The 25,697-nt window shown below is 35.4% G+C and overlaps 1 protein-coding gene across 10 annotated transcripts in view; it reads left to right on the top strand.

Moving 5' to 3' along the window:
• The window catches only part of STAG2 (stromal antigen 2), a 167,215-nt gene extending 144,392 nt beyond the window's left edge, over positions 1 to 22,823 (top strand). For 6 of the 10 annotated variants that reach the window (XM_053581033.1, XM_053581037.1, XM_053581034.1 and 3 more), the window contains exons 27-34: positions 2,073 to 2,221; positions 3,669 to 3,797; positions 7,246 to 7,469; positions 10,230 to 10,419; positions 10,510 to 10,620; positions 14,047 to 14,173; positions 15,434 to 15,511; positions 20,905 to 22,823. In XM_053581033.1, coding sequence (XP_053437008.1) covers positions 2,073 to 2,221; positions 3,669 to 3,797; positions 7,246 to 7,469; positions 10,230 to 10,419; positions 10,510 to 10,620; positions 14,047 to 14,173; positions 15,434 to 15,511; positions 20,905 to 20,928 — 1,032 coding nt within the window. In that variant the 3' untranslated portion in view covers positions 20,929 to 22,823. The remainder of the gene's footprint in view (positions 1 to 2,072; positions 2,222 to 3,668; positions 3,798 to 7,245; positions 7,470 to 10,229; positions 10,420 to 10,509; positions 10,621 to 14,046; positions 14,174 to 15,433; positions 15,512 to 20,904) is intronic. The other 4 variants (XM_053581039.1, XM_053581042.1, XM_053581040.1 and 1 more) reach the window with 1 other exon arrangement.
• The last annotated feature ends 2,874 nt before the right edge of the window (positions 22,824 to 25,697 follow it).

Genomic DNA, 25,697 nt, shown 5'->3' on the forward strand with positions numbered 1-25,697 from the left:
ATCTTATTTATTTATTTTTTTGTTGCAGTTTGGCCGGGGCTGGGTTTGAACCCACCACCCTCGGTATATGGGGTTGGCGCCCTACTCACTGAGCCACAGGCGCCGCCCATGAAATCTTATTTTTATGAAAATTATATTGTATATTCTATTTTTCAAGTCTGCATTTTAATATTAATAAACCCTGAACATATTCATGGCATTAAATAATGTCCTCAGTATTTTATATTGTTTTCTTCCATCTTTATTTCGGTATATCAGACAAGTGAAAATTGTATATATTTACAATATATAAGGCGATGTTTTTATACATGTATACATTGTGAAGTGTCTAAATTAAGCTAATTAACATGTATATTGCCTCACTTAAAAACATTTAAGATTCTTAAGTTTCGAATATATAATACAGTATATACTTTTTGGGAGGGGGACAGGGTCTTGTTTTGTCACTTGGGCTAGAGTGCAGTGACATCATCATAGCTCACTGTAACCTGAAATATCTGGGCTCTAGCAATTCCTAGCCTTCTGGATAGCCAGGACTGCAGGTGCATGCCACCCTGCCCAGCTAATTTTTCTATAGTTTTGTAGCAAAAGGGTCTTCCTCTGTTTCTCAGACTGGGCTTAAACTCCTAGCCTCAAGCAATCCTCCTGTCTTGACCTCCCATAGTGCTAGGATTATAGGTGTGAGGCACAACACTTAAGTCCATTAGTAACTATAGTCACCACATTTTATATAGTAGATCTTCAGAACTTATCCATGCCATTAATTAATGTCCTGTTCTACTGAAATGACCAACAGCTCCTATCCCACACCTCCAGTGCCTGGCAACTACCATTCTCTTCTATGAGTTCAACATTTTTGGCGTTACATAAGAGTGAGATTATTTGGTAATTGTCCTTCTGGGCCTGGCATATTTCGTATTACATGATGTTCTCCGGGTTCCTGTTTTCACAAGTGACAGGATTTCCTTCCTTTTTAAATGCTGAATAATATACGTGTGCACACAGTAGAACATTATTTCTTTATCCATTTATTAGTTGGGTTGATTCCATGGCCTGACTATTGTGAATGGTAGTGGAATGAACTCACATGAGCGTGCAGCAAGCTTGTCAACATATCAATTTCATTTGTTTTTATATGTACCCAAAATCTTCCATCATTTTTAAAATTGACACATAGGGCTGGTTGTGGTGGCTCACACCTGTAATCCTAACACTCTGGGAGACTGAGGTGGGTTTGCTTGAGCTCAGGAGTTGGAGACCAGCCTGAGCAAGAGCAAGACCCCATCTCTACTAACAATAGAAAAAAAAAAAAAAACTAGCCAGATGTTGTGGTGGGTGCCTATAGTCCTAGCTAGTCAGGAAGCTGAGGCAAGAGGAGGGCTTGAGCCTAGTTGTTTGAGGTTGCTGTGAGCTATGATGCCTTGACACTCCACCCAGGGGGACAGATTGAGACTCTTGTCTCCAATAAAAACTGACACATTATGTATTTATAGAGTACATAGTAAAGTTTCAATACCATGTATTATTAGGTCAGGGTGATTAGCATATCCCTCATTTTTAGTAGGTGTAATGTTACACTATATTATTATTTAACCAGCCTCACTCATTATTTAGCCAGGTCTCACTTTGTCGCCCTTGGTAGAGTGCTGTGGCGTCACAGCTCACAGCAACCTCCAGCTCTTGGGCTTAAGCAATTCTCTTGCCTCAGCCTCCCGAGTAGCTGGGACTGCAGGCACCCGCCACAATGCCCATCTATTTTTTTGTTGCAGTTTGGCCAGGGCCGGGTTTGAACCCACCACCCTCCGTATGTGGACCGGCACCCTACTCACAGACCCACAGGTGCCACCCAAGAGTTCCTAATGTCAATAAAGAACTTCTAGTTTTATGTATGAAATGCAATAATTTTAGTCATTTGTATCATGTTTTTAAAAATCCATGTGTTAGAGTAAAATTCAGTGTTTTGTTTATTGAATACCTTTTGTATTTTATGTAGAAAATGTCATATTATAAAAGAGGTTAATCCTTAGTTTTTTTTAAAAATTCTCTAACATGCGTTCTTTACTTTCAAACAGCTTTTTAATGAAATGATACAAGAAAATGGCTATAATTTTGATAGATCATCTTCTACATTTAGTGGCATAAAAGAACTTGCTCGACGTTTTGCTTTAACTTTTGGACTTGATCAATTGAAAACAAGAGAAGCCATTGCTATGCTACACAAGTAATCTTCAGATATTTTATTTTTAGTTATGAACCTTTGTGGGGGTATTTAGTCCTTGCATTTGGAATAAACCAATTAAATATATGCTTTATTATTAGTTTATAAATCTGTACCATACCTCCTTTCTCAGCTTTCTTAACTTTAAGAGCTATAGTAACGAGTGCTATATCAAGTAGGAACTGAGTTGAAAATAAAACTTCCTTTATAAGTAGGTCTTTTTAACTGAAAACTGTACAGAGTCTTTATAAATTATGTGAAGCAAAGCAGGATAAATTTATAAGGCATTACAAAATCTGAATTAGCTATTGTCACAGTCACATTGATAGAGAAATCTTTGAGGTTTGATTTCTTCATCTCATGTTTTCTCTTTCTGGTTCTGTTCTCTTATTTTATAGATGTTTTTCCCCTTGTTTTTAGCCACAACTTTCTTTTTGTCTATATGTTTTCTTTTCCTTATTCAAATTAGAAAGCGTTTTATTTTATATTCAGCATGTAGTTCAGTGATAAGTTACACTTTTTAAGTATGGGTACATTTTAGAGCTGTGTAGCATAACCAATGTTTGCATATTAAGACCCTTTATGTCTTAACTGGGTTTAAGAACTTCACTTCAGGAAAATCAAGAGGCCTGGACTCTTTTGAAAGATTCCTGTTTTTTTTTTTCTCTCTTACTCTTCTTGCCTACTTAAGTTTGGTTAATTTTCCTTCAAGAAAATTTTCTGTTCTTAAGTTTCTCCATACTGCCTTCAGTGTTAATTTACTTTATCCTGTAACATCATTTGAAAACTCTCAAATTCATTTTTATGCCTTTTAATACATTGGATAGCCTTTTTAGCTAATATTTAAGGATCACACATGTAATTATTTTGAGTAGTAATACATCATTTTCTTCCTGTAATAGCCTTCATTCTTTTCTTCCTCAATTCCATCTGAATTATTCTATACCCAATTACATTTCAATTTATTTTTTAATTTTTTTTCCAGTTACATTTTTCCTTAGAACATAATGTTGGGTTGTTTTCTTGATTAATAAAGGTCTTTAGTACCACATAAATATAGTTTAAATGGGCCTTGAATGGAATTTAACTTTAAAACTATACTCTTAAATGGATCATTATAAATAGTTATTCCTTTATATCTTGAAAAGTACAGATAATGATTTATCATTACGTGAGAAAATTTGTGTGTTTTCTATGGGAAAAAAGTACTGAGTAAATAATGTAGATATACTAAACCACATTGACCTAAAAGCAAACAAGTAGGGGTGTTTGGTTTTAAAGAAATAACAGTGACATAAATACATTCATTCTTATACTTAAAGCTTCCTTATTTTCTATTACTGATATTAAAAGCATGGCAAAGGAAGTAAAATGTAATTTCTTTTCTAAGTTATTAAATGTTTTATTATACTCTCTCAAATATTTACTTCAATAATTTTTTTCTTTGCAGAGATGGCATAGAATTTGCTTTTAAAGAGCCTAATCCACAAGGGGAGAGTCATCCACCTTTAAATTTGGCATTTCTTGATATTCTGAGTGAATTTTCTTCTAAACTACTCCGACAAGACAAAAGAACAGTGTATGTATTTGTTGGAGATGTCCTATTTAATTTCATTTTAGAATTGTTATGAATTGTTATACTTGGGATTCCCCTTGTACATGCACAGATTAGAATTATAGGTTAGATTAATGCACGAAAAACTTTATATTTCAGCAACTTTATAAATTGAGGATTATAACTATATTCTATGCATAATACTCCATTTTAATATTGTGAGTTCCCTTCCTAGTACAGCTGTGGCTTTTCAGATGTAATGTGAACGTGGAGTCTAGCTATGTTGCCTCAAACTCTGGGCTCAAACAGTTCTCTTGCTCAACCAGACATGCAGCTGCTTTATGTATTCTTTTTATTTTTTTGAGACAGAGTCTCACTTCGTTGCCTTCTATAGAGTGTTTTGGGGTCATAGCTCACAGCAACCTCAAACTCTTGGGCTCCAGTGATTCTCTTGCTTCAGCCTCTATAATAGGTAGATCTACATGTGCCCCCCTCACAATGCCCAGCTATTTTTGGTTGCAGTTGTCATTGTTTGTTTGTTTAGCAGGCTCAGGCTGAGTTTTGAACCCACCAACCCCGGTATACGTGGCCGGTGCCCTAACCAATGAGCTATGGACGCTGAGCCTGCTTTATGTATTCAGTTTTTTTTTTTTTTTTGGAGGAGACCGAGTCTTACTTTGTTGTCCTTGGTAGAGTGCTGTTATGTCATAGCTCACAGCACTCAAACTCTTGGGCTTAAGCAATTCTCTTGTCTCAGCCTCCCAAGTAGCTAGAACTACGGGCACCCACCACAATGCCCAGCTATGTTTTGGTTGCAGTTGTCATTGTTGTTTGGCCGGCCAGGGCTGGATTCGAACCTGCTAGCCAGCTCTGGTGTATGTGGCTGGCACCGTAGCCACTGAGGCCTTTATGTGTTCTTTATTTATTTATTTATTTTTTTTTTGCGACAGAGCCTCAAGCTGTTGCCCTGGGTTGAGTGCAGTGGTATCACTGTTCACCATAGCCTCCAACTCCTGGGCTTAAGCGATTCTCTTGCCTTGGCCTCCCAAGTAGCTGGGACTACAGGCACACGCCCCAACGCCCAGATATTTTTTGATTATAGCTGTCATTGTTGTTTTGCAGGCCCGGGCTGGATTCAAACCTACCACCTTTGGTGTATGTGGCTAGCACCTTAGCAGCTTGAGCTACAGGCACTGAGCCCCTTTATGTATTCTTATTTGCATTCTTATCTTAACCCAACTAGGAGGGATTATTTAAAATGCAATAATATTGGTTACCCATCAGGAGCATCCTACTTTATCTGTGCCTTGAGCTGTGGATACATTGGAAAGTTGAAGTTGTTATATTTTTAGTTTAACAACTATTCTGTTCTCAACAGACCATTTAATACACAGGACACTTTTCTGGTTTAGTCCTCAATATGGTGACTTAACAAGAGCTCAAAAATGGGTTTAAATCTTCAAAATATTTTCCCACCTTTCCTCTTGTCTTTGGGCTATAAAAGGGCAGAAGAATATGAATATCACATAGTATAGATAATCTCTAAATATTTTATATTTAAAGAGTGTAGAATTTTATATGAAAGTCTAAAGCAGTTAAAGCTATATGGTGATTGAAATCACGGTAGTGGTTACTTCTAATGTTAGAGTGATTGGGAATACTAAGGTACGGGAACATTCTATATCTTAATATGCGTGTGGGTTACACAAGTAGATTTATTTTGTAAAACTGATCCATCTGCACTCAATTTCTTTACATTCTGTTATGTATAAATTTAACACAATTAAAAAGTGTGTAGACAGCATTAATCAGATAAATACAAACAATGAAATACTATTTCTCACCTAGCAGATTAGCAAAAATTAAGATGTCTAATATTGTCAAATAAATATAGCCAAGGATGTGGAGCAGTAAAGCCTTTTATACATTGCTGATGATGGTGTAAATTGGTACAAGACTACTTTGTGGAGCAATTTGTCAATGTCTAGTAAAGTTTTAAGATTCTCCCTTCCTCTTGATCCAGTTATTTTACTCCTAAGTAGATAACCTACTGAAACTCTTGAACACATACATGAGGAGAATGATAAAAGAATGTCAGCTTTTGAATTATTTAAATAAGGAAAAACTCAAAACAGCCTAAACATCTGTCAACTAGAAATGCATCAACAGACTGATATATGATGGATTACCATAAGGCAATTAAAATGGCTAGATTTTAAAACATAATGTTGAGTACAAATAGCAAAATACAAAACTATATCGTGGTGTTTACTGACACCTATGTATTAAAAGTGTAGTAAATATGCATGGGGATGATAAATTGCAAATTCAGCATAGTGGTAAACCTCTGGGACAAAGGAGGAGGAGAAATGGGCATAGCTTCAAGTGAGGGCTACTTATCTGTAATGTTCTATTTAGGTATGTGATGGGTACATAGTTGTAAATCTGTATACCAGTGAGCATATTTTGGCTCAAGCTGTGTATCTTGTCACAGAATGGTAGCAGATCTTGGACTGGGAGCCTGTTCTTGTGCCATGATTAGGGGAGTACTATTTTATATATGACTGAAGTACATTGTAATTAGATGTACAGAACAGCTAACACAAAGCAGTATGTTTTGTAACTGATGTCTACTGTTCCCTTTAACACTATTCAGAACTGGTAAATCTGAACTGATTGGAATTGGTTATTATGATAAACAATATTTGAATTGCACTTTGTAGGTAGTTGACAATTATTTTTTCAAAGCATAATTTAGCCTTATTAAACTCTTAGCATCAGGGCCTGGGACTTGAGTCATAGTTATTCATTTTTATTATTATGGGCACATTACTTCTTAATATGCTCTGTTCTTTCTTTCCTTGTCTGTAAAATGGGGAGGACAGTTCACTCCCTGAATTGTAAGAATAGTTAACCGCAGAGAAAAATATTATACTTATCACATAGTAATCATATGAAAGTTACATTTTTATTACAGAACTACATATAAGCCTTATGGTGCTTAGATCCATGGGTAGGTTTATGGTTTCTATCAGGCTGGTACTTGTTGGTAAGGACCGTAATCTGATTCATCTTCATATCTGTCCCTGGTGCCTGGAAGAAACTCAACAAGTAGTAGGTATTCAACAAATGTTAATCTGAAATATTCTGAATTATTTCATTCAGTGTAAGAGTCTTGGTAGAGACAAAATTGCATATCAGTGTTCTGAAGAGTCTGAGATTGAGTAGTACATAATATGCTCATGCTCACACAACTAGGGGACTAGGGGTTAATAGAACTACCCTGTTTCCCCGAAAATAAGACACCCTCCGAAAATAAGACGTACATACAGGAAAGGTAAGGCATCCCCTGAAAATAAGACCTAGTGCAGCTTTGGGAGCACACCTTAAAATAAGACACTGTTTTATTTTCGGGGAAACAGGGTAGTAGTTTTCTGTATCAAAGTTAATAGTTTCTACTTCTTTTTTACAGGTATGTTTACTTGGAAAAGTTCATGACCTTTCAGATGTCACTCCGAAGAGAAGATGTGTGGCTTCCTCTGATGTCTTATCGAAATTCTTTGCTAGCTGGTGGTGATGACGACACTATGTCAGTCATTAGTGGAATCAGCAGTCGGGGATCAACTGTACGGACTAAAAAATCAAAACCATCCACAGGAAAACGGAAAGTGGTTGAGGGCATGCAGCTTGCACTCCGTAAGGACATAGTTTATTCTCATTATGTTTATCCACAGTGTTTATCAACTAAATTTTCATTTGTCATTAAAGTTCACCTTATTTTCTATTTGAGATATGTGTTGTTCAGTAATAGCTTACATAATGTGTCAGGTTTAAATGTGATGTTTTAAGCATTTTACATTCATAAATTTAGTTCTCACAACTCTTGAATATATCCTCATTTTTCAGATGAGAAAACTCAGTACAGGGAGGTTAAATAACTTAGCCAATTTCACACAGGTATTAATATTTAAGTAGGAGATACAAGCACTCGCAACGTAGAACACTTGCTTTTCTAACCACTATGCTATACTGTGTTCCCAGGGAAATGGACACAGTATTATAGACCTAGTTATTACCCAGGGTATTGGATTATCTAGTTTAAGTGGAACAAAGAAACTGAATTTCTATGAAGAGGCCATTAATCATGAAGAAACTGATAGAAATACAAAGTATTACCTATCATAGTAGACGTAGGAATGCAAATCATATGTAAGCATCTTCACTTATATATCTGATGCTGGCGAGGACCTCAGCTGTACTCTACCAGAATGTCTACATCTGACCTCTCCATCTCAGCATGTTTCTGGGCTCCAACAGAAAGTGTTCCAAGAGACAGGAAGTGAACACTACCAATTTCTTCAGTCCTAGAAATAGCATAACTTCTACACTATTCTATTGGCCAAGAGACCACAGAGATTCTGGGGAAGGGAACATAAACCTCCACTTCTTAATATGAGAGATGTCAAAGAATTTGGGGGCCATGTTTTAAAATTGCCACATAACTATTACTTATCAGGTTTAAAACTGGATTGCCCCCACAGATTAATGGTTTTAGTATCTTTTGTCCAGTAGTGTAAAGACAAAATCTTATACTTCTATTTTTTTTTTAAGAGACAGAGTCTCACTTTATTGCCCTCAGTAGAGTGCTGTGGCGTCACAGCTCACAGCAACCTCCAGCTCTTGGGCTTAGGTGATTCTCTTGCCTCAGCCTCCCGAGTAGCTGGAACTATAGGCACGGGCCACAATGCCTGGCAATTTTTGTTGCAGTTTGGTCCGGGCAGGGTTCGAACCCGCCACCCTCAGTTTATGGGGCTGGCACCCTACCCACTGAGCCACAGTTGCCACCCTAGACTTGATTGGTTTTATAGTCCCGTTATCCTGATTGATGAGAAAATTATAGTATTGACCAGTCAAAATAGTTAGGACTGATGGTTTTTCAGAAGTAAAACATTTTTCTCTTATGTGAAATAGAAAATTTTATCAAATCAAAAGGTGATTTCTTGCATATTACTGTAAATTTTAAAGGGGTTTTCTCATCTGAACTGGTAATAGTTACTGATTTGTGTTGAGCCATCAAATATCTCTTTTCTTAGACCTCATGGGACACATATGAATTGGTATTTATATAACATCTTACAAATAAATTTTTAAACCACATATTTCAGTTTTTATAGGAAGAGTTCATGCTCTCTTTTTTGATATTTTTTTGAGTGCCATAGCAATTGAGGCATTAATAAATTAGAAGAAAGAAGTTTAAATACTGATTGGTTGGCCAGGTCAATGCAATTTCGAAGACAATATTGGATCCTAAATGTAGTACAATTTAAAGGCTGATGTAATTACATCGAAATGGGGAATTTATGTCAAATCCTTCTATTACAAGGCTATAAACTATTGCCACATTTTCTTTTCACTCTTCCCTTCAAAACTTATATATATGTATTGTGTACACATATGTAATATTCTAATAAAATAATTAAGTTTTCTTCCAAACTCAAAAATCAATCACCCAAGTGCTATCAGTTTTACCCCCTAAGTGATTTTTAAAATACTGTCATCACTAACACTTGTATGTGTGTTTGACTTTTATATAGTGTTTGCAGGTGAAACCTGGTTTTTAAAAATATTTTTCATTCCATCATTTAATATGCATATGGATTTGTTGCTCCCCCTTCCAATTGCTTCTTATTTCCTGATAAGCAATCTGTATCCTATTAGATTGGGAGCTGATTTCCTATTGTTTCTGACCCTGTTACCACTTCTCTCTCACTTGGGCTGTGTAATTAGCCTTCTAATTGGCCTATTTGCTCACCAGTCTTCCTGTTCTTAAGTAAGCCCTCCACACACTAAAACACGTAATTCACCAAATTGTTTCCTTTCCTTAAAACCTTCAGCAGTGGTTCCCTGTCACCGTAGCACAGATTACAGGACTTTCCACAAATTGATTCCTGCTTCTTTATCCAGCCTTTATCTTTTGCCACTCTTTCAAAAATCTTTATGCCTCAGAAGTAGCAAAGTATTAGACTGAAGCATATGAAATTGCCCTTTGTGTAGGTCAGATATCAGCAGATTAATATGGTTCAGTCCTTGTTGTTTCATGCCTCAGTGCTCTTGGTTATGTTTTTCTCCCTGCTTAGAAAAGCCTTCACAGCCCACTCAATACTTTAGTTAGAAGTTGTTTCTGAGCAGCTGCCTCTGGCCCCTTTCAGTGCTGCTCCTCTTCCCCCTGTATTTCTTTCTTTCCTCTACTTACTGGTCTAGTTGGTTCTTTGTTTGCAATTAGACTGTAAATGGCAGGCAGAGAATACTGTGCCTCACAGATCTTTATGTGGCCCTGTTCTTAGCACTAGCATGTGGAAAGCAACGGATGTTTGTTGATTTGAATGGGTTATATTAAGATATCTGATTAGTCAAAATTACTAAGTGAACTTCATTGCAGTTACTTTTATTTTCCAGCTGAAGAAAGCAGTAGTAGTGACAGTATGTGGTTAAGCAGAGAACAAACACTGCATACCCCTGTTATGATGCAGACACCACAACTCACCTCCACCATTATGAGAGAGCCTAAAAGATTACGGCCTGAGGACAGCTTCATGAGTGTCTATCCAATGCAGCCTGAACATCATCAACCTCCTCTTGATTATAAGTAAGTACATTTGATCATTTTCTGTACTATAACTTTATTAATTACATAGAAAAAAGTTAAGTTAAAAGAAGAATAAAATTCTCCTTGAAGCACGCAGGTAACATGGATGTTAGCTCAAAGACAACAAGAGGAAGCAAGGCAACAGCAGGAGAGAGCAGCAATGAGCTATGTTAAACTGCGAACTAATCTTCAGCATGCCATGTAAGTGAGAGTGCCTTATTGTCTGAGTCTAGGAAGTTCACTAATTCATTTTAACATATTTTAATGTGTGCCTTATTTAAAATTTCAGCAGACTCTCTAGAGTAACTTAAGCTGAAATAATCAAGGAATTAAAACTTGGTTTTTCCAACAGGAAACAAACATTTTAAATTAAATATTAACTAGTTAGCCAAAGGCCTACTCTTAGGTTGATCTGTTGGAAAACTTTAAATCTGAATCCTTGTTTATTTTGGTACACAGAATTAAAAATATAGTTTTGTTACATCTTAATTGATTTCCCCACCTTAGTTCAGGCCCTCATCTCTCACCTGAACTATTACATTAGCTTTCTAACTGGTTTTCTTCCCTCAAATCTCCCATTTATCCTCTCACCAAACCCCTCCTTTCACACTCCCCCACCACTCCATCATTCACCCTGCCATCAGAAATTACTATTCTAGAATAAAAATCTTACCATGTAACTCTTACCTTAAGGGTGAATGGCGGGATCACACCTGTGGTGCATAATGCAAGGGTACATGTCAGGTCTATTAAGTGTAGAGTATAAATGTCTTAATAATTAAGTAAATGAGAGAAGGTATATATTAACCAGTGTGGTGTAAACACTCTTAATTCTATATGAATTCAGCACATTGTACCCCATAAATGCATTAATGTATACATGATCTATGTGTATATGATTTAATAAAAAAACTTTTCATGTTTCCCCATTTCCTGCTGGATAAAGTCCAAACTCCTTAGCTCATGGCATGCAAAGATTTTAAAATATATGGCCCCTGCCTACAGTTTAGTATCATTTCACATTCCCTGGCAACTGTAAAATAATCACAAAAGAACAAGCTTAATTGTCATCTTAAGTAAAGCTTCTGTCATCTATGCTCCCATAACACTATGTATATTCATATTTCTTACAGCAACTACCATATTGTATTATAATTATTTGTTTATGAGTTTGTCCCTTTGTCTAGACTGTGAGCTCCTCAAGGGCAGGGACCACGTGTTCATTGCCTGTCAGTGCTTGGCACATAAAGGTGCTAGGTAAATGTTCATTGAATGAATAAATGTTCAGTGCTAAGAAAATTGTAGTTTACCTTTTAAATACTTCATTTTTACTGGATTCTGTATGAGAACTTGATAAAACTTTGTGAAATCTTCATTAGCTTTGACTCTAAAAGAAACAGCAGACAAGCTGTCTTCAGATAATGTTTTTCATGTGTTGATTGGTATTCAGAGTAAAGTGTTAACAACTCTGGTTACATTTTTTAGTTTGAAAGCATTGTACTTAAGTCATAATGTGATGTATATTTAAAATTGGGAGATAGTAATTGTTGCCCTCTTTTTAAAATTTATATCTTGTTTTGTTCTGTTGGTTTTTAAATGGTAGGAATTTCACCTATTTTCTTAAGAAATTATTATTTACCATATTAGTAGTGGCCTACATAAATTCACTTTAGTTATTTTCATAGTGGTCTTATGAACCTCTAGAGATATGAGGTGTTCTCTGTACATAAATACTGATTCTAACTTGGTTAATAAGGTCATCATCTATATTATCACTTGATTCCATCCCCTTTTCTCTGTTTCTGTGGCCACATTCCCCTAATATATGTTCTTAATTCATGACTGGATTCTACAGCTAATTTCTTAGCTTTCAACCAGTCACAAATTCATATATTCCAGAATTGTGCCATGCAATCATTTGATGTATATCTCTCCCCTGAAAACATTGTACCTGTTCCCAAGATCCTTTATAGAATCTTATCACTCAGTACAATTTATCACTTCAGTATTCCTTTGTTTGCAGTTTGTTTCAATTACCAGCTACAGATAATCTCCCCTACAAAACTATAAGGGATTATTTAGTGAAATAATTTACCAGTGGATTTTTGGAGTAGTCATAACCATAAGTAGTTTGTTGCCTGGGAATTTAAAATAGTTTTATTTTATAATGATTTTTCTATAATGGTGTCTGCCTTATAACTGAAAATACTCCCAACTTAATCTTTCTCATTTTTCATAGTTTATATCATATATCCTATATCTTCCACAAAATGTAAAATAGATTTTTGGTTTTCTATAACATCGTTTCCCTTTACAGTTGCCTTTGTTAAATATAGTAAGGTTGTCTTTTATTATCCAGAACTGCTAGGAAATAAGGACCATTATCAATATATTTGTTCAGTTAGTCTGGATAAGAAATACATCATGTCTTGTTACCTTTATATGTTTTAAGACCCAGCACAGGCTGGTTATAATGGCTGATGCTTATATTCCCAGCACTTCTTGAGTCTGAGGCAGGGGGATCACTTGAGCCCAGGAGTTTGAGAACAGCCTGGGCAACATAGTGAGACTCTTGTCTTTACAAGAAAAAAAAATTGTTTAAAGACACAGCACAGTATTATGTAAATAAATTGTAAGCATTCAGTAAATAATCAATGGGGTTTTGGTGGTCTTATTTAGGGGGAGGTATCTTTGGATACGAAAAGAAGTTAATGTTGGCCAAACTGGAAAACATCATTCTCAATTTCACTATTATGTTGGCTACTTTATGCTGATCTTAGCTAATTTGTGAACTTTGTATGTTATCACATAAATATTCTCCATAATTATATGATAACATACAGAGCTTTTGGTATTAATTTTCTATTTTACATTTATATATGTTTCTTAAGTTTGAGTTTCATAGGGCACAAGAATTCATGTGTTGGCATAAGTGTTGTTCATTTCTTCCTGAGGCAGAATTAATCTCTTCTTTCAGTATATCTTTATAGCAGTTGATGCATAGTTGTATTATAATATTTATCACATTTCACCATGATTAATTTGTTTATCTCTGTTTCCCGTAGTAGACTGTACGCTCCTTGAGGGCAGGAACCATGTCTTATTCATCTTTTTTAACATCCATAGCACACAGTAGAAGCCTTTCGCATAATAGACACTGTGAATGAGTGTTAGCCTGGTACACTTAGGTAATGAATAAGTGAGTGATGGCTAAAATTAGCATTATGTATTGATGAAAATATATGTATTCTGAAAATGTTATTTCTTTGGTCTCTGTTTTATGTTTATTTATTAATTTGTACCCTGCCTACTTTCAAAAAGGATTTGAGGTATCTTATATGTTCCCATGTGGGAAATTCTTATTGAACCTTGTATATGGGATATCAGACTTGTAAAGCTAAATGTATTGAAACAATATAGAATAAACATAACTCCTTAGCATTTTTAGACAAGTGAAAATTGGGGGTTTGACATCATCGATGACATGATCAATGCCTAATCATTCTCCCTGACTTTTAATTTCATCATTTTCCATTATACTTGAATATAGAGAGCCACTTACTGCTACCTCTATTTTAATAGTCACAATATTGGTTCAGATCTTGACTTTGTTTTATATTTCTCTAGTCGGCGTGGCACTAGCCTAATGGAAGATGATGAAGAACCAATTGTTGAAGATGTTATGATGTCCTCAGAAGGAAGGATTGAGGATCTTAATGAGGGAATGGATTTTGACACCATGGATATAGACTTGGTAAGAGACTTAACAATTTCTATAAGATTTTCAATTTAGATATCTCGGAAATTATGTTGGATATTTATTAAAGAAACACCATGAAAAATAAGTTTTATAGAAATAATAAGTAAAATAGTGCCGGGGGTTAGCTATATGAGAAGGGATTGAGGAGAAGTTGTTTGGTTAGGATGTTAGATCTTAGTTTAAGATAATAAAAATTGGCTGTTTGTTTTTGAGATTAGTTTAGGAATATATAAAGGGTATTACAGTAGAATTTTCTGTATATTGACTACCCAAGGGACTGTAACAAAGTGGTCAGTGGTCAACATACAGTGGTGGTCAACATAAGGAACTAGAGCTACTGTACTGATATGTAACGTGCTGCATGCCTAGTCTATGAATAGTAGGTCAAGTTAAACAGGTGGTCAATGTAGGGAGGTTCTATTCTATTTTGCTTAACATTAATTTGACTATGAAAATCAAAGGGTATTTAAAGTTATTTATTAATTTTTTTAAAGTTTTATGAATTAGAATAAGTATTATAATTTTCCATTTGTTTACCATTTTTAGAACAATACATGAACTTGATACTACCCTATTATTGACAAATTGCATTATCAGATAACAAAGCAACATTACTTAAACTTGGGAGGAAGCTCAAATATATATGAGTATATTTATTAATAATTATATGATTGAGGTTTATCGTATATAAACTGTTTATGCATATTTCATTTTACTACGTATATCATTAACTTTGTGAGGTAGATTGAGAAAATTGAATATATTGAAGTTTGGACAGTTAGCCTATCCAAGGAGATAAAACTAGTAAGCAGTAAAGCTGCGGCTTAGTGTAAGCCAGTCTTTTGATTCTCCTTTTTAGTATACTATGGTGTATTCTCAAGAAATAATTAAATCTTTAGTGTAATGCAGTGGTTCTCAACCTTCCGAATGCTGCAACCCTTTAGTACAGTTCCTGTGGGTCACAACCAACAGGTTGAGAACCACTGGCATAATGTAATTTGGCTCCTTGAAGGGAAAATGATTTGAGAGATGGATTTTTAAAGGAAAATTAAAAAAATGAGTTTTCTAGTTTTATCGTCATAATAATTTTCTGCAAATGAATTGCTTTTGTACTTTTTATCATTCTATAGTTTTAAGTATTGTAAAGTACACTTGCAATCACATAAGCCATGTGAACATTTAACTTGGATATTTTCAGTTACTATCTGATTTATAGATACAGCAAATGTCAACTTACTTCCCTTTTTTCCTTAGCCACCATCAAAGAACAGACGAGAGAGAACAGAACTGAAGCCTGATTTCTTTGATCCAGCTTCAATTATGGATGAATCAGTAGGTTTAATTTAAAATGTACCCTAGGATTGCAAAATCAAAAATATAGGCTATCCCTAAGTTTGAGGTTGAAAAGTTAGGGCAGCGTGCTGAGAATGGATGAAAACAGTTGGAGAAAAAGAGGCAGGCAGAGGCAGGCAGGTAGGATTTCAGTAGTAGGATAGGGGAGAGGGTAATGCAATAGTGGTGACATGTTAGAAAGGTACTTTCTACATTTACTAAGTTTCACATGTACCCTTGTAAGATGCACCGCAGGTGTAATCCCACCTATCACCCTCCCTCTGCCCATCCTCCCCCCTCTTCCCACTCCCCATATTCTTAGGTTATAACTGGGTTATAGCTTTCATATGAAAGCCAAAAATTGGCTATGTTAACCAGTGTGATGAAAATGTGTCAAACTGTTTATAAAACCAATGTATGGTGCCCCATGATTGCATTAATGTACACAGCTATGATTTAATATTAATAAAAAAAAAAGTACTTTCAAATCCCTGGCTGAATAGGACTTAAATGTTACGTTAAAGAATTTAGACTTTTCCTGTAGGTTTGGGTTACCAACTGAATGAGGGAATGGCATGATCAGAATTGTGTTTCAGAAAGATTTCCTTGGCATTTATGGATAGACAGGATGAGGGCAATAATTGTAATATAAAAAAGCATGGTGAAAAGTAAGGAGAACTTGAACAAAGGCTTTGGTAATGAAGAAGAGGGTATTGAGATATCTAGAATGAAGAGTCAGTTTTCCTCTTCTAACCTAACCTTTAATTGGTTATTGTTAGGCTTTGTCAGTTACTTTTTGTAAGTATCTCTCATCAGTTGCCTGTGCTTTTTCTCCCTGACGATGCCTTGGTCTGAGTCCTTGGTTTTCATTTGGGCCACTGTAAAGCCTCTGAGCTGATCTTGCTGCCCTACTCCTACTTTATATCTCTTCTGGTGTCATCTTTCTAAAATGCAGATCAGATCTTTTCACAGACCAAGATTTTTTTCTCCATTGCCATTAGAAAAAAAATTCTTACTCCTCAGCGTGGCATACATAGTTAGCATTTTATGATTTGGTTTCTTTGCCACCTTAACCTTGGTCTTTTCCTTACGTGTATTTTTTTTTTTTTTTTTTTTTTTTTTTTTTTTTTTGCAGTTTTTGGCCAGCGCTGGGTTTGAACCTGCCACCTCTGGCATATGGGGCCAGCGCCCTACTCCTTTGAGCCACAGGCGCTGCCTCCTTAAGTGTATTCTTGTTAGCCATACCAAAACTTACAGTTCTTCTCAGTTGTACTGTGCTCTTTAATTACTCCATGACTTTTCTGTAAGCTTTTCTCTATTCTGGAAGTACCCCACCTTTTCCCTTCCTGGTGAATTCTTTCTTTAATACTTAGTTACTGTGCAAGTTTAACTGACATCTCTAGATAGATGTTTTATTCTCTTCTTCCTTCATATTTCCATTGTGGTAATTATCAGACTGGTGTAGTGAGATAAGATACTACACATACTGGTCCTTTACTGGACTGAACTCTTGGAAGCAGTGATGATTTTATTCATTTTGAATTCTGCCTAGTATAGTGGGTGTTTAGTTTTGTCTCATGAATAAATCATTTAAGTAACCTTCCATGTCCCTTTTTATTATCTACCCATTTATGCTACTCTATTCTAATGTCTAACTCATAACGTCAACTTAAACCATACCATACATAAGACCTGCTTTCTATGCCCTACTTTCTACCATTCCCTCCTTGCCCTCTCCCACCTTGTAATCTGCTTTCAGATAGCTCTTAGAACTACTTTGACAAACTAATTCACACTAACGTATTAATAAGGCTAATTGTTAGACTCCAAAAGATAGTTTGTAGGGCAATAGGTATTGAAATATCTTTGGAGGGCGGTGCCTGTGGCTCAGCGGGTAGGGCACCGGTCCCATATGCCGGAGGTGGTGGGTTCAAACCCAGCCCCGGCCAAAAAAAAAAAAAGAAATATCTTTGGATGATACATGTTGGGATCTTTCAAATCAGTATTACTTTTGTTTTTTCTTTTTGGGGGAGGGTTGTAATTTTTTTATTTTTTTTTTGTTTTAGTTTTTTTCTTTGTATTTTTAAATCAGTATTTCTTAATGTCTAACGTGCATTTTAATCATCTGGAGAGCTTATTAAAATGTAGATTCTGTTTCAGTTGGTCTGGAGTGTGGACTGAGATTCTGCATCTGTAACAAATGCTGTTGATGCTTCAGGTGTGCAGACCAATGAGTAGCAAGTCTTTATAGTACATAGGTGACCTATTGTACCTATATAGTCTAAGTTATATAGTTTAAGTGCATATTAAAAGTATATGCTTTCTGGGACGGCGCCTGTGGCTCAGTAAGTAGGGCACCGGCCCCATATTCCAAAGTGGCAGGTTTGAACTCGACCCCAGCCAAACTGCAACCAAGAAAAAAAAAAAAAAAGTATATGCTTTCCCTGATAATTACTCTAGGAGTATGTATCTTCCTAATTAGTTAATTAAAACATGAAGGTAGTGATGAAGGATAAAAGAGAATTTTTCAAGCAGGTATGAAGAAATGCATACATTCAATTAAGCTGGAAGTTGGTGCTAAACTAAATAAGACACTTTCCTTATCCTTAAGGAATTCATAATCTAGTGCACCTTGACTGTCACTTTGAAATGACAAGTATAAAAGCTAGTATTTAAGAGCTTATATTTCAGATACTATGCTAGGCATGATTTATTTTGATCCTCTTTAGCAATTTTGTGAGAAAGGTGGTAGAATTCCCAAGCAAACTGAGACTAAAAAAGGTAATTTAGTGACTTACTCAAGAGTTATACAACTTGTGAATGTCAGAGTAGTAATTTGATGCCAGTTCCTTTTAATTAATAATCTTATGCTGTCTCTACTGTTGTACTTTCTGAAACTAAAATCAGACCTCATTTGGGTAAAACACCAACACAGGTAATTAGGAAACTGAAATGATTATAATCAAAATTGATACAGGCATTTAGAGGTCTGCATGTATTTATCTAACCATCGGGAGAACTTTAAGCATTTGTTTCATGAGTCACATTAAATTTGCAAAAGGGTGTTCTTCACCTCGGATAACTAAAAGAATGAAATAGCAATGTAAACTGTATATATTTATTCTTGACATTTAACATTTAGAACTGTAATCTAAATGAAGCCAAAAATAGTGTCCCTAATAATTATTTTTTATTTATAGCAACTTTATGGCATTCTCATGCATATTGAATATGTTATAACTGAGAGGCATTTATTCTTAATTTAATAACAGTGTAGCTGCTTCTGCTGCTCAAATTAAGAAAATGAGCGCATGTACTTATAAATGAAGTTTTATAGTATTACCACTTGATGGCAGCAGTCACATAACTGAATGGTTGATAATATTTAAAGGCTTGGGTATCTTCTAAAAGATACTGTCTTTTTTTTTTTTTTTTTTTTTTTTTACAGTTTTTGGCCAGGGCTGGGTTTGAACCCACCACCTCTGGCATACTAAATAAATGCTAAGTATGTCTTTTAAAACATGATTTTCACATCACCCAGGAGAGGTAATATAAGAACTCTGAGCCTATCATTTTTGAGATATAATACATAGAATTACAGATTTATGGTATAATGGTTTTATATTTTTAAATAAAATTGCTTTATCTCATTGTGCTAATGGTCATTTTCAGTTTTTCCACAACCCACCAAAGCTTGATACGTGTACTTTTAAATATATGTTTAGATGTTTATTAATGTTAACATCAGAAACAGGTACACTTTGTTTTAGCACAGAGTGTGTCACTAATGTCATTCTTCTGTGTTGAAATTCTCTTAATTATCTGTACTATAAAATTGGTAAAGAAGAGCTCAGTATAGGCTGGGTGTGGTGGCTCATGCCTGTAATCCCAGCACTCAGGGAGGCGGAGGTAGGTGGATTGCCTGAGCTCACAGGTTCAAGACCAGCCTGAGCCAGAGTGAGACCTTGTCTCTAACAAAAATAGCCCAGCATTGTGCCTATAGTCCCAGCTACTTGGGAGGCTGAGGCAAGAGAATCGCTTGAGCCCAAGAATTTGAGGTTGCTGTGAGCTATGACGCCAGGACACTGCCTACAGTGACAGCTTGAGACTCTGTCTGTCTGTCTCAAAAAAAAAAAAAAAAAGAATTCAATATAATGGACCTAATATATAATGTTTTAGTAGAAGAATCCAGTTATAACCTAGTCTGTACAAAGTAGTGGGCCCCATCTTCCCAGTTCATTTTTATAGTTGTTCAGGTGCTTTCTAGTCAGGACTGTGGAAAGAACTTGAATTCATCTTCATGCCACACTCTATACCAAGAAATGCTAATTAAGAGTTTATCCTTTCATTCATCATCAGACCTTTCCTTACCCTGATTCAGTGTTATGGCTAGAAGGGATACTTTGTTTATTTACTTACAAAGAGGTTTCAATTAGATGCTTATTTCTTGGTCTGAAAATACACAGTTCCTTTGGATCAAAACAATTTGAGTTCTGTGACTTTGGTTCAAATGGGATTTAACCTACAAGTTAGGGAGCCCTTTATGATCTCAATCTCAGCTCACATATAGGTTTGATTCAGCTTTTACTAGCTTATTATAGTACTCTAAAATATTATTTAATTGGCATAATAAGTGCTAGAATTTTAATTAAACAATCTAACTTTTAGTATATACACTAAAATTTATTCACTTTTACTTGATGAATAAGGAGGAAATATTCCATTCATCATCTGCTTTTACTTTTAGTGATAAGTAATTATTAGATTTTACCTAACATTTCTTTTCCCAGTTTGAATGTATAGAAAAACATCAATATAAGTCATTTTCCGAGATTTCACCTTGCTGTTTGATTTCTTAAACTTTGTAGTTATGCATATTCTCTTGGGCTAGATTTTATAAAGAAATATTTCTGCTTTATATATACTTATACTGTTCTAGGATTTTTTTTTTTTTTTTGGTCTGCGTGTTCAAATACCTTTCTAAAAACTATACCCACTTCAGAGTGCAAATGGCCAAGATTGCAAGACTTTCTTAAACTCTTTCCAGTGAACCTGTGCAAATGCCTATATTGAATGTATTATCTATGCATTAGGGTAATATAAGGGTTTTATATAAACAATCAGGTCAAGGTTGCTATGTTTAGTTATATTTGTGAGGTAAGTAGCATCTTTTTTTTTTTTTTTTGTAAGTAGCATCTTGATTAGTCCTAAAGTTATTTTATTATTTATTAATAGTCAATTTTAGGTATCTGAAGAGAGGGAAAGTTTTCAAAGTGGTTTTATTAGCATGTTATTTGACTTAATAAAGTATTAATGTGGTATTTACAGATCTGTATTACAAATAAATAAATGGCTGTTTTAATGATATTCCTCCCCTTTCTCTCTCTCATTAGGTTCTTGGAGTGTCAATGTTTTAATACCAGTACATAATTAAATCTGTGATGGAATCATTTTCTAAGTGGAAGAGGAAATTTTAAAATAAAGTGTGGTTGATACAGTGAAATTCTGTACAGATTTTTCTCTAAGGAGAATATGACATGCTTATGCTTTCCAAGATCAAGTGTATTGAGGGGCAGTTTTGTTTGCCTGAAAAAGTAAAGGACAAGTAAACAATTTGATGATAAGCTACAGTTTTTCTTAGAAAGTAAATATTTTATTTATGCGCTGTTAGTTGGCTTTTAAATCAATTATTTCATGCTTTTTTTAAAAAAAAATAACAATCTGAAGAGGCATTTGGTACAGATATGAATTCTCACATTTATTTACTGGTTGTACTAAATAATGATGGCCTCTGCTGGATTTTTGTTTACATCCAAGAAACAATGTTAAGAATGAATTTATCCCTCCACCCTGAAATTGTAGGATAGAATTGTTTTTAGCATTCTAAATTTAAATGCTTAAAACATCAATCAACAAAACTTTGTTTTAAATATTGTAATTGTGGAGAAAAGTAAACTTATAAGCAGAACTTTTACAATTTTTTCATCTAAAAGTATTTTAAGATATTTTTAAAATCCAAGAGCTTCTCTATACTTTTCAGAAATATCCAGATGCAGTGAACTGCCAGAAGGTAACCCGTCTCAAACATGCTTATCCCATTATCAACCCTGAAAGTTTGCTTGTCCTTTAAGATAAAAATGTAATGTTGTGATACTCCTTCCAGTAGTGCCACTGTATTTTGTCTCCAAATAAAAGAAGCTTATTGTAGTATGTTTGCAGAAAAATTCTAAACAAAAATTATACAGCTTATTAGAGTGTGGGAATAGGGATCTAAATTTTAAATAAAATTATATATATATATAAATTGGTGCTGATTTTATAATTGCGCAGTTTGTTTAGTTTTTTCTTACTTTTAAATTCCAACTTAAAATTATGAGGTTTCAGAAATATATTGAAAGTTTAACAATGTTTAAAAATAGAAAAGCATGAGTGTTCATGCTTTAAAATGATTTTTAAATTTGTATTTTATATTGTTTTATCTATCTGTCTTTGCAAGCAGTCTTCAGGTTAAAGATACTTCTAACAGGTTACAGTACATTTCCTCTGTATGTAAATTAGATGGGATAATAGAATTCATAACCCATAATATTCTTTGAAAGCTAAGCTTTAAACTTCATTTTATGTCCTTTCACAAATAAATTAGTTTAAAACAGAAAGTGGCTACTTGCCATTTTGACATCAACTCATTTTGCGAGGCTTAGGCAGCTAGACATCGTTTAAAACAAAATATTAACTTATATTACATGTGTATCTATCTTTTGTCAGTCGTCTCTCAGTTCTTGAGGTATATTATTTCAATCATTCCATGCCTTAATATGCTTGCAATACAAGAATATCTTCAGATGGGTGAATACCAAAAGGCTTTCAGTTTTTAGAGTCAGAAATCAACAAGCATTGGGCTGTGGTAGCCAAAAACCATAGGTTAGCTAAAAGATCATGATAAAAACAATTATTTTATTAAATCATGGTTAATAAAAAATGAAACCAGACTTGTCTAACATATTTTCCATCAACAAATATTGTTATGTGCAAAAGTATTGCCTATGTTGTTTTACACACCACTGCATTTACTAGAACTGCTGAGAGGACTGTATATATGATTTTAAACCTAAGTTGATTTTTTTCTCACTCTTGAAAGGAGTACTTCTTTGTGAAAGCAGTTCTTACAGCTTTGTTTTCAACCAGCTAAAAATGTTTTATATATTACTCTAACCTGTTGTCCTCCACATTCTATTGTCCTAATTGTACTGTTTTCTGATTTGTATTTATGTCTTGAGACAGTAACTTTTTGAATAAAAATAAACCTACAGTATGTTGTATGTTTTTATCTCTTGTAATCTTGGGGGGAGGGTGGCTATAAATGTTTTGCAGATTATATCTATTATTACATATTTTAATGTGTTTGATAATAATTTATAGAGAACACCATCATATACTATTTTTAATAAATCATGTATTTTCAAATAAGACTAAATCCCTAATTGGGCTATTCCTGTAACTATTTAATTTTTATTTGGTATGAGTTAAACACATTTTGAAATGTCTGCATTCTTCATGTAGGATATACATTTGAGTGCTTCCTATGTGCTAGGCATGTATTAGAGATCCCTTTCTCATAGATCAGTGGGGTAAAACATAAAATAATTAAACTTGTAATAAGTGCCAGGAAGGAAACTAACAGGGTGTACTGAGTTAAGAGAATGAGAGAGAGAGAAGGGGTTTTTGACATGAAGGCAAAAGCCAAGATATGAAATAGAATTTACTAATTGAATTCATACTGAAAATTCTTCCTGCAATGTGTAATCAATAATTTGCACTGTACTTTTTAAAAGAAATGCACATTAGTGTAACTCTAGCACATTATTCATTTGAGCTTATTTGTATATCATGTTTAGAAGTGTTGTCTTCTGTCATTGGTTTTCAAAACTGAAATGGTACCTAATAGCTGAACACTAAGTTTAAACAATTCACATGTCGTAACTCATTAAGATGCATGTTATTTTTCGCTCTTGAATCCCCCCACCCCCGTTTTAGTAATGCAGGAGGAGATGAGGAAAATGAGGCACAGAGAAGTTAAAATACCTTAGGCAAGGTTACATAGCCAGTAAATAATAACTCTGGTATTCAAGCCCAGGCAATCTGGCTACATTAAATCCCAGGAAGTATTGAAACTATTTGGTATATAGACATAACATCCATAATTGCACATAGATAAAATGGCACATTGTTCATTGTACTATAGTGCATATATATATTTTTTAACTTTAAGTTAGAGTCCAGCTGGCTATTGAATTGAGAGTTATGAGTAAACATTGTCCTTAATGTGCTACCCAACTGGCTTCTATGAAGAAAGAATGAATTAGGGCACCGCCTGTGACTCAGTGAGTAGGGCACCAGCCCCATATACTGAGGGTGGCAGATTCAGGCTTGGCCCCTGCCAAACTGCAACAAAAAAATAGCTGGGGCTCCGCACCTGTGGCTCAAGTGGCTAAGGTGCCAGCCACATACACCTGAGCTGGCACGTTCAAATCCAGCCTGGGCCTGCCAAACAATGATGGCTGCAACCAAAGAATAGCTGGGCGTTGTGATAGGCGCCTGTAGTCCCAGCTACTTGGGAGGCAGAGGCAGGAGAATCGCTTGATCCCAGGAGTTGGAGGTTGCTGTGAGCTGTGATGTTACAGCACTCTACCCAGGTCGACAGCTTGGGGCTCTGTTTCAAAACAAAAAAAAGCCGGGCGTTGTGGTGGACACCAATAGTCTCAGCTACTCAGGAGGCTGAGACAAGAGAATCGCCTAAGCCCAGGAGCTGGAGGTTTCTGTGAGTTGTGACACAATGGCACTCTACTGAAGGCAACAAAGTGAGACTGTCTCTTAAAAAAAAAAATGAATTAAATCTGAACCTGAGCCCATCAGTAATTACATGTTAATAGTTTTTAAAGTTGGGAGACTGGGGAAGAAGAGTAAGATAACCTTGAAGAGATGTCTAGTGTTTTTCCACAAAGGGAATTTGTAAGGATTCACATGGGTGGGCACCATATCAGATAGTCTATCCCTGGTAGTTGTAATGATTCAGCAGAAGAAAATGAGCAGATAAAGCAGCACAAGGAAGCCCTTTGGGGGAAATCAGATAATGAAGTTCAAGCATAACAGTTTGCAAATCTTGCCTGTGGTCCTAGCTGAGGTGGGTAGAGTTTGAAACTAGCATGAGCCAAGAGAGAGACCCTGTCTCTACTAAAAATGGAAGAACTAGTGTGGTCCCAGCTACTTGGCAGGCTGAGGCAAGAGAATGGCTTGAGCCCAAGAGTTGATGAGGTTGCTGTGAGCTAGGATAACATACCACTCTACCCAGGGTGACAGAGTGAGACTCTTATCTCAAAAAAAAAAAAAAAAAGCAAATCTTACTATGTACCATGTGCCTGGCCTTGGGCTAGCTGCTGAGAAGGCAAACACCAACAAGACAGACTTCTTTTGAAATAGCTTATATATGGGTCTGCTGGGTGTTGGGATGCATTTGCAAAACTAATAAAATGAAGTAAGTTAAATGTTTTTATTGGGTGTGATGGGAGCACAGGTGAGAGGCACAAACAGTGGGTGTGCTTGGGGGGCTTTTTTTTTTTTTGTAGAGACAGAGTCTCACTGTACCGCCCTCGGGTAGAGTGCCGTGGTGTCACACGGCTCACAGCAACCTCTAACTCTTGGGCTTACACGATTCTCTTGCCTCAGCCTCCCGAGCAGCTGGGACTACAGGCACCCGCCACAACGCCCGGCTATTTTTTTTTGTTGCAGTTTGGCCAGGACTGGGTTTGAACCCGCCACCCTCGGCATATGGGGCCAGCGCCCTACTCACTGAGCCACAGGCGCCGCCGCTTGGGGGGCTTTTAATAGTGAGACTTGCTGAATCCTCCCCAAACATTTTATTATGAAAAATTTCACATACACAACAAAGTTAATTTTAAAGTAAGCATACTTGACTTGGTTTTACCACATAACCATCTATCAGTCTGTCTTATTTATGTATTTCAAAGTAAATTTCAAACATGGGCAATATTTCCTAAGTACATCAGTGTGCATATCAAGAGTTTAATACTTGTTTAGTATTTTTTGTTTTAGTGTAAAATTTATATGCAGTGAGTATACAGACTGCATTTGCTGTTTTGACAGATGCTTACAGCTGTTTAACACAAAT

The sequence above is a fragment of the Nycticebus coucang genome, chromosome X (genome assembly GCF_027406575.1).
Source record: "Nycticebus coucang isolate mNycCou1 chromosome X, mNycCou1.pri, whole genome shotgun sequence".
Taxonomy (NCBI): Eukaryota; Metazoa; Chordata; class Mammalia; order Primates; family Lorisidae; genus Nycticebus; species Nycticebus coucang.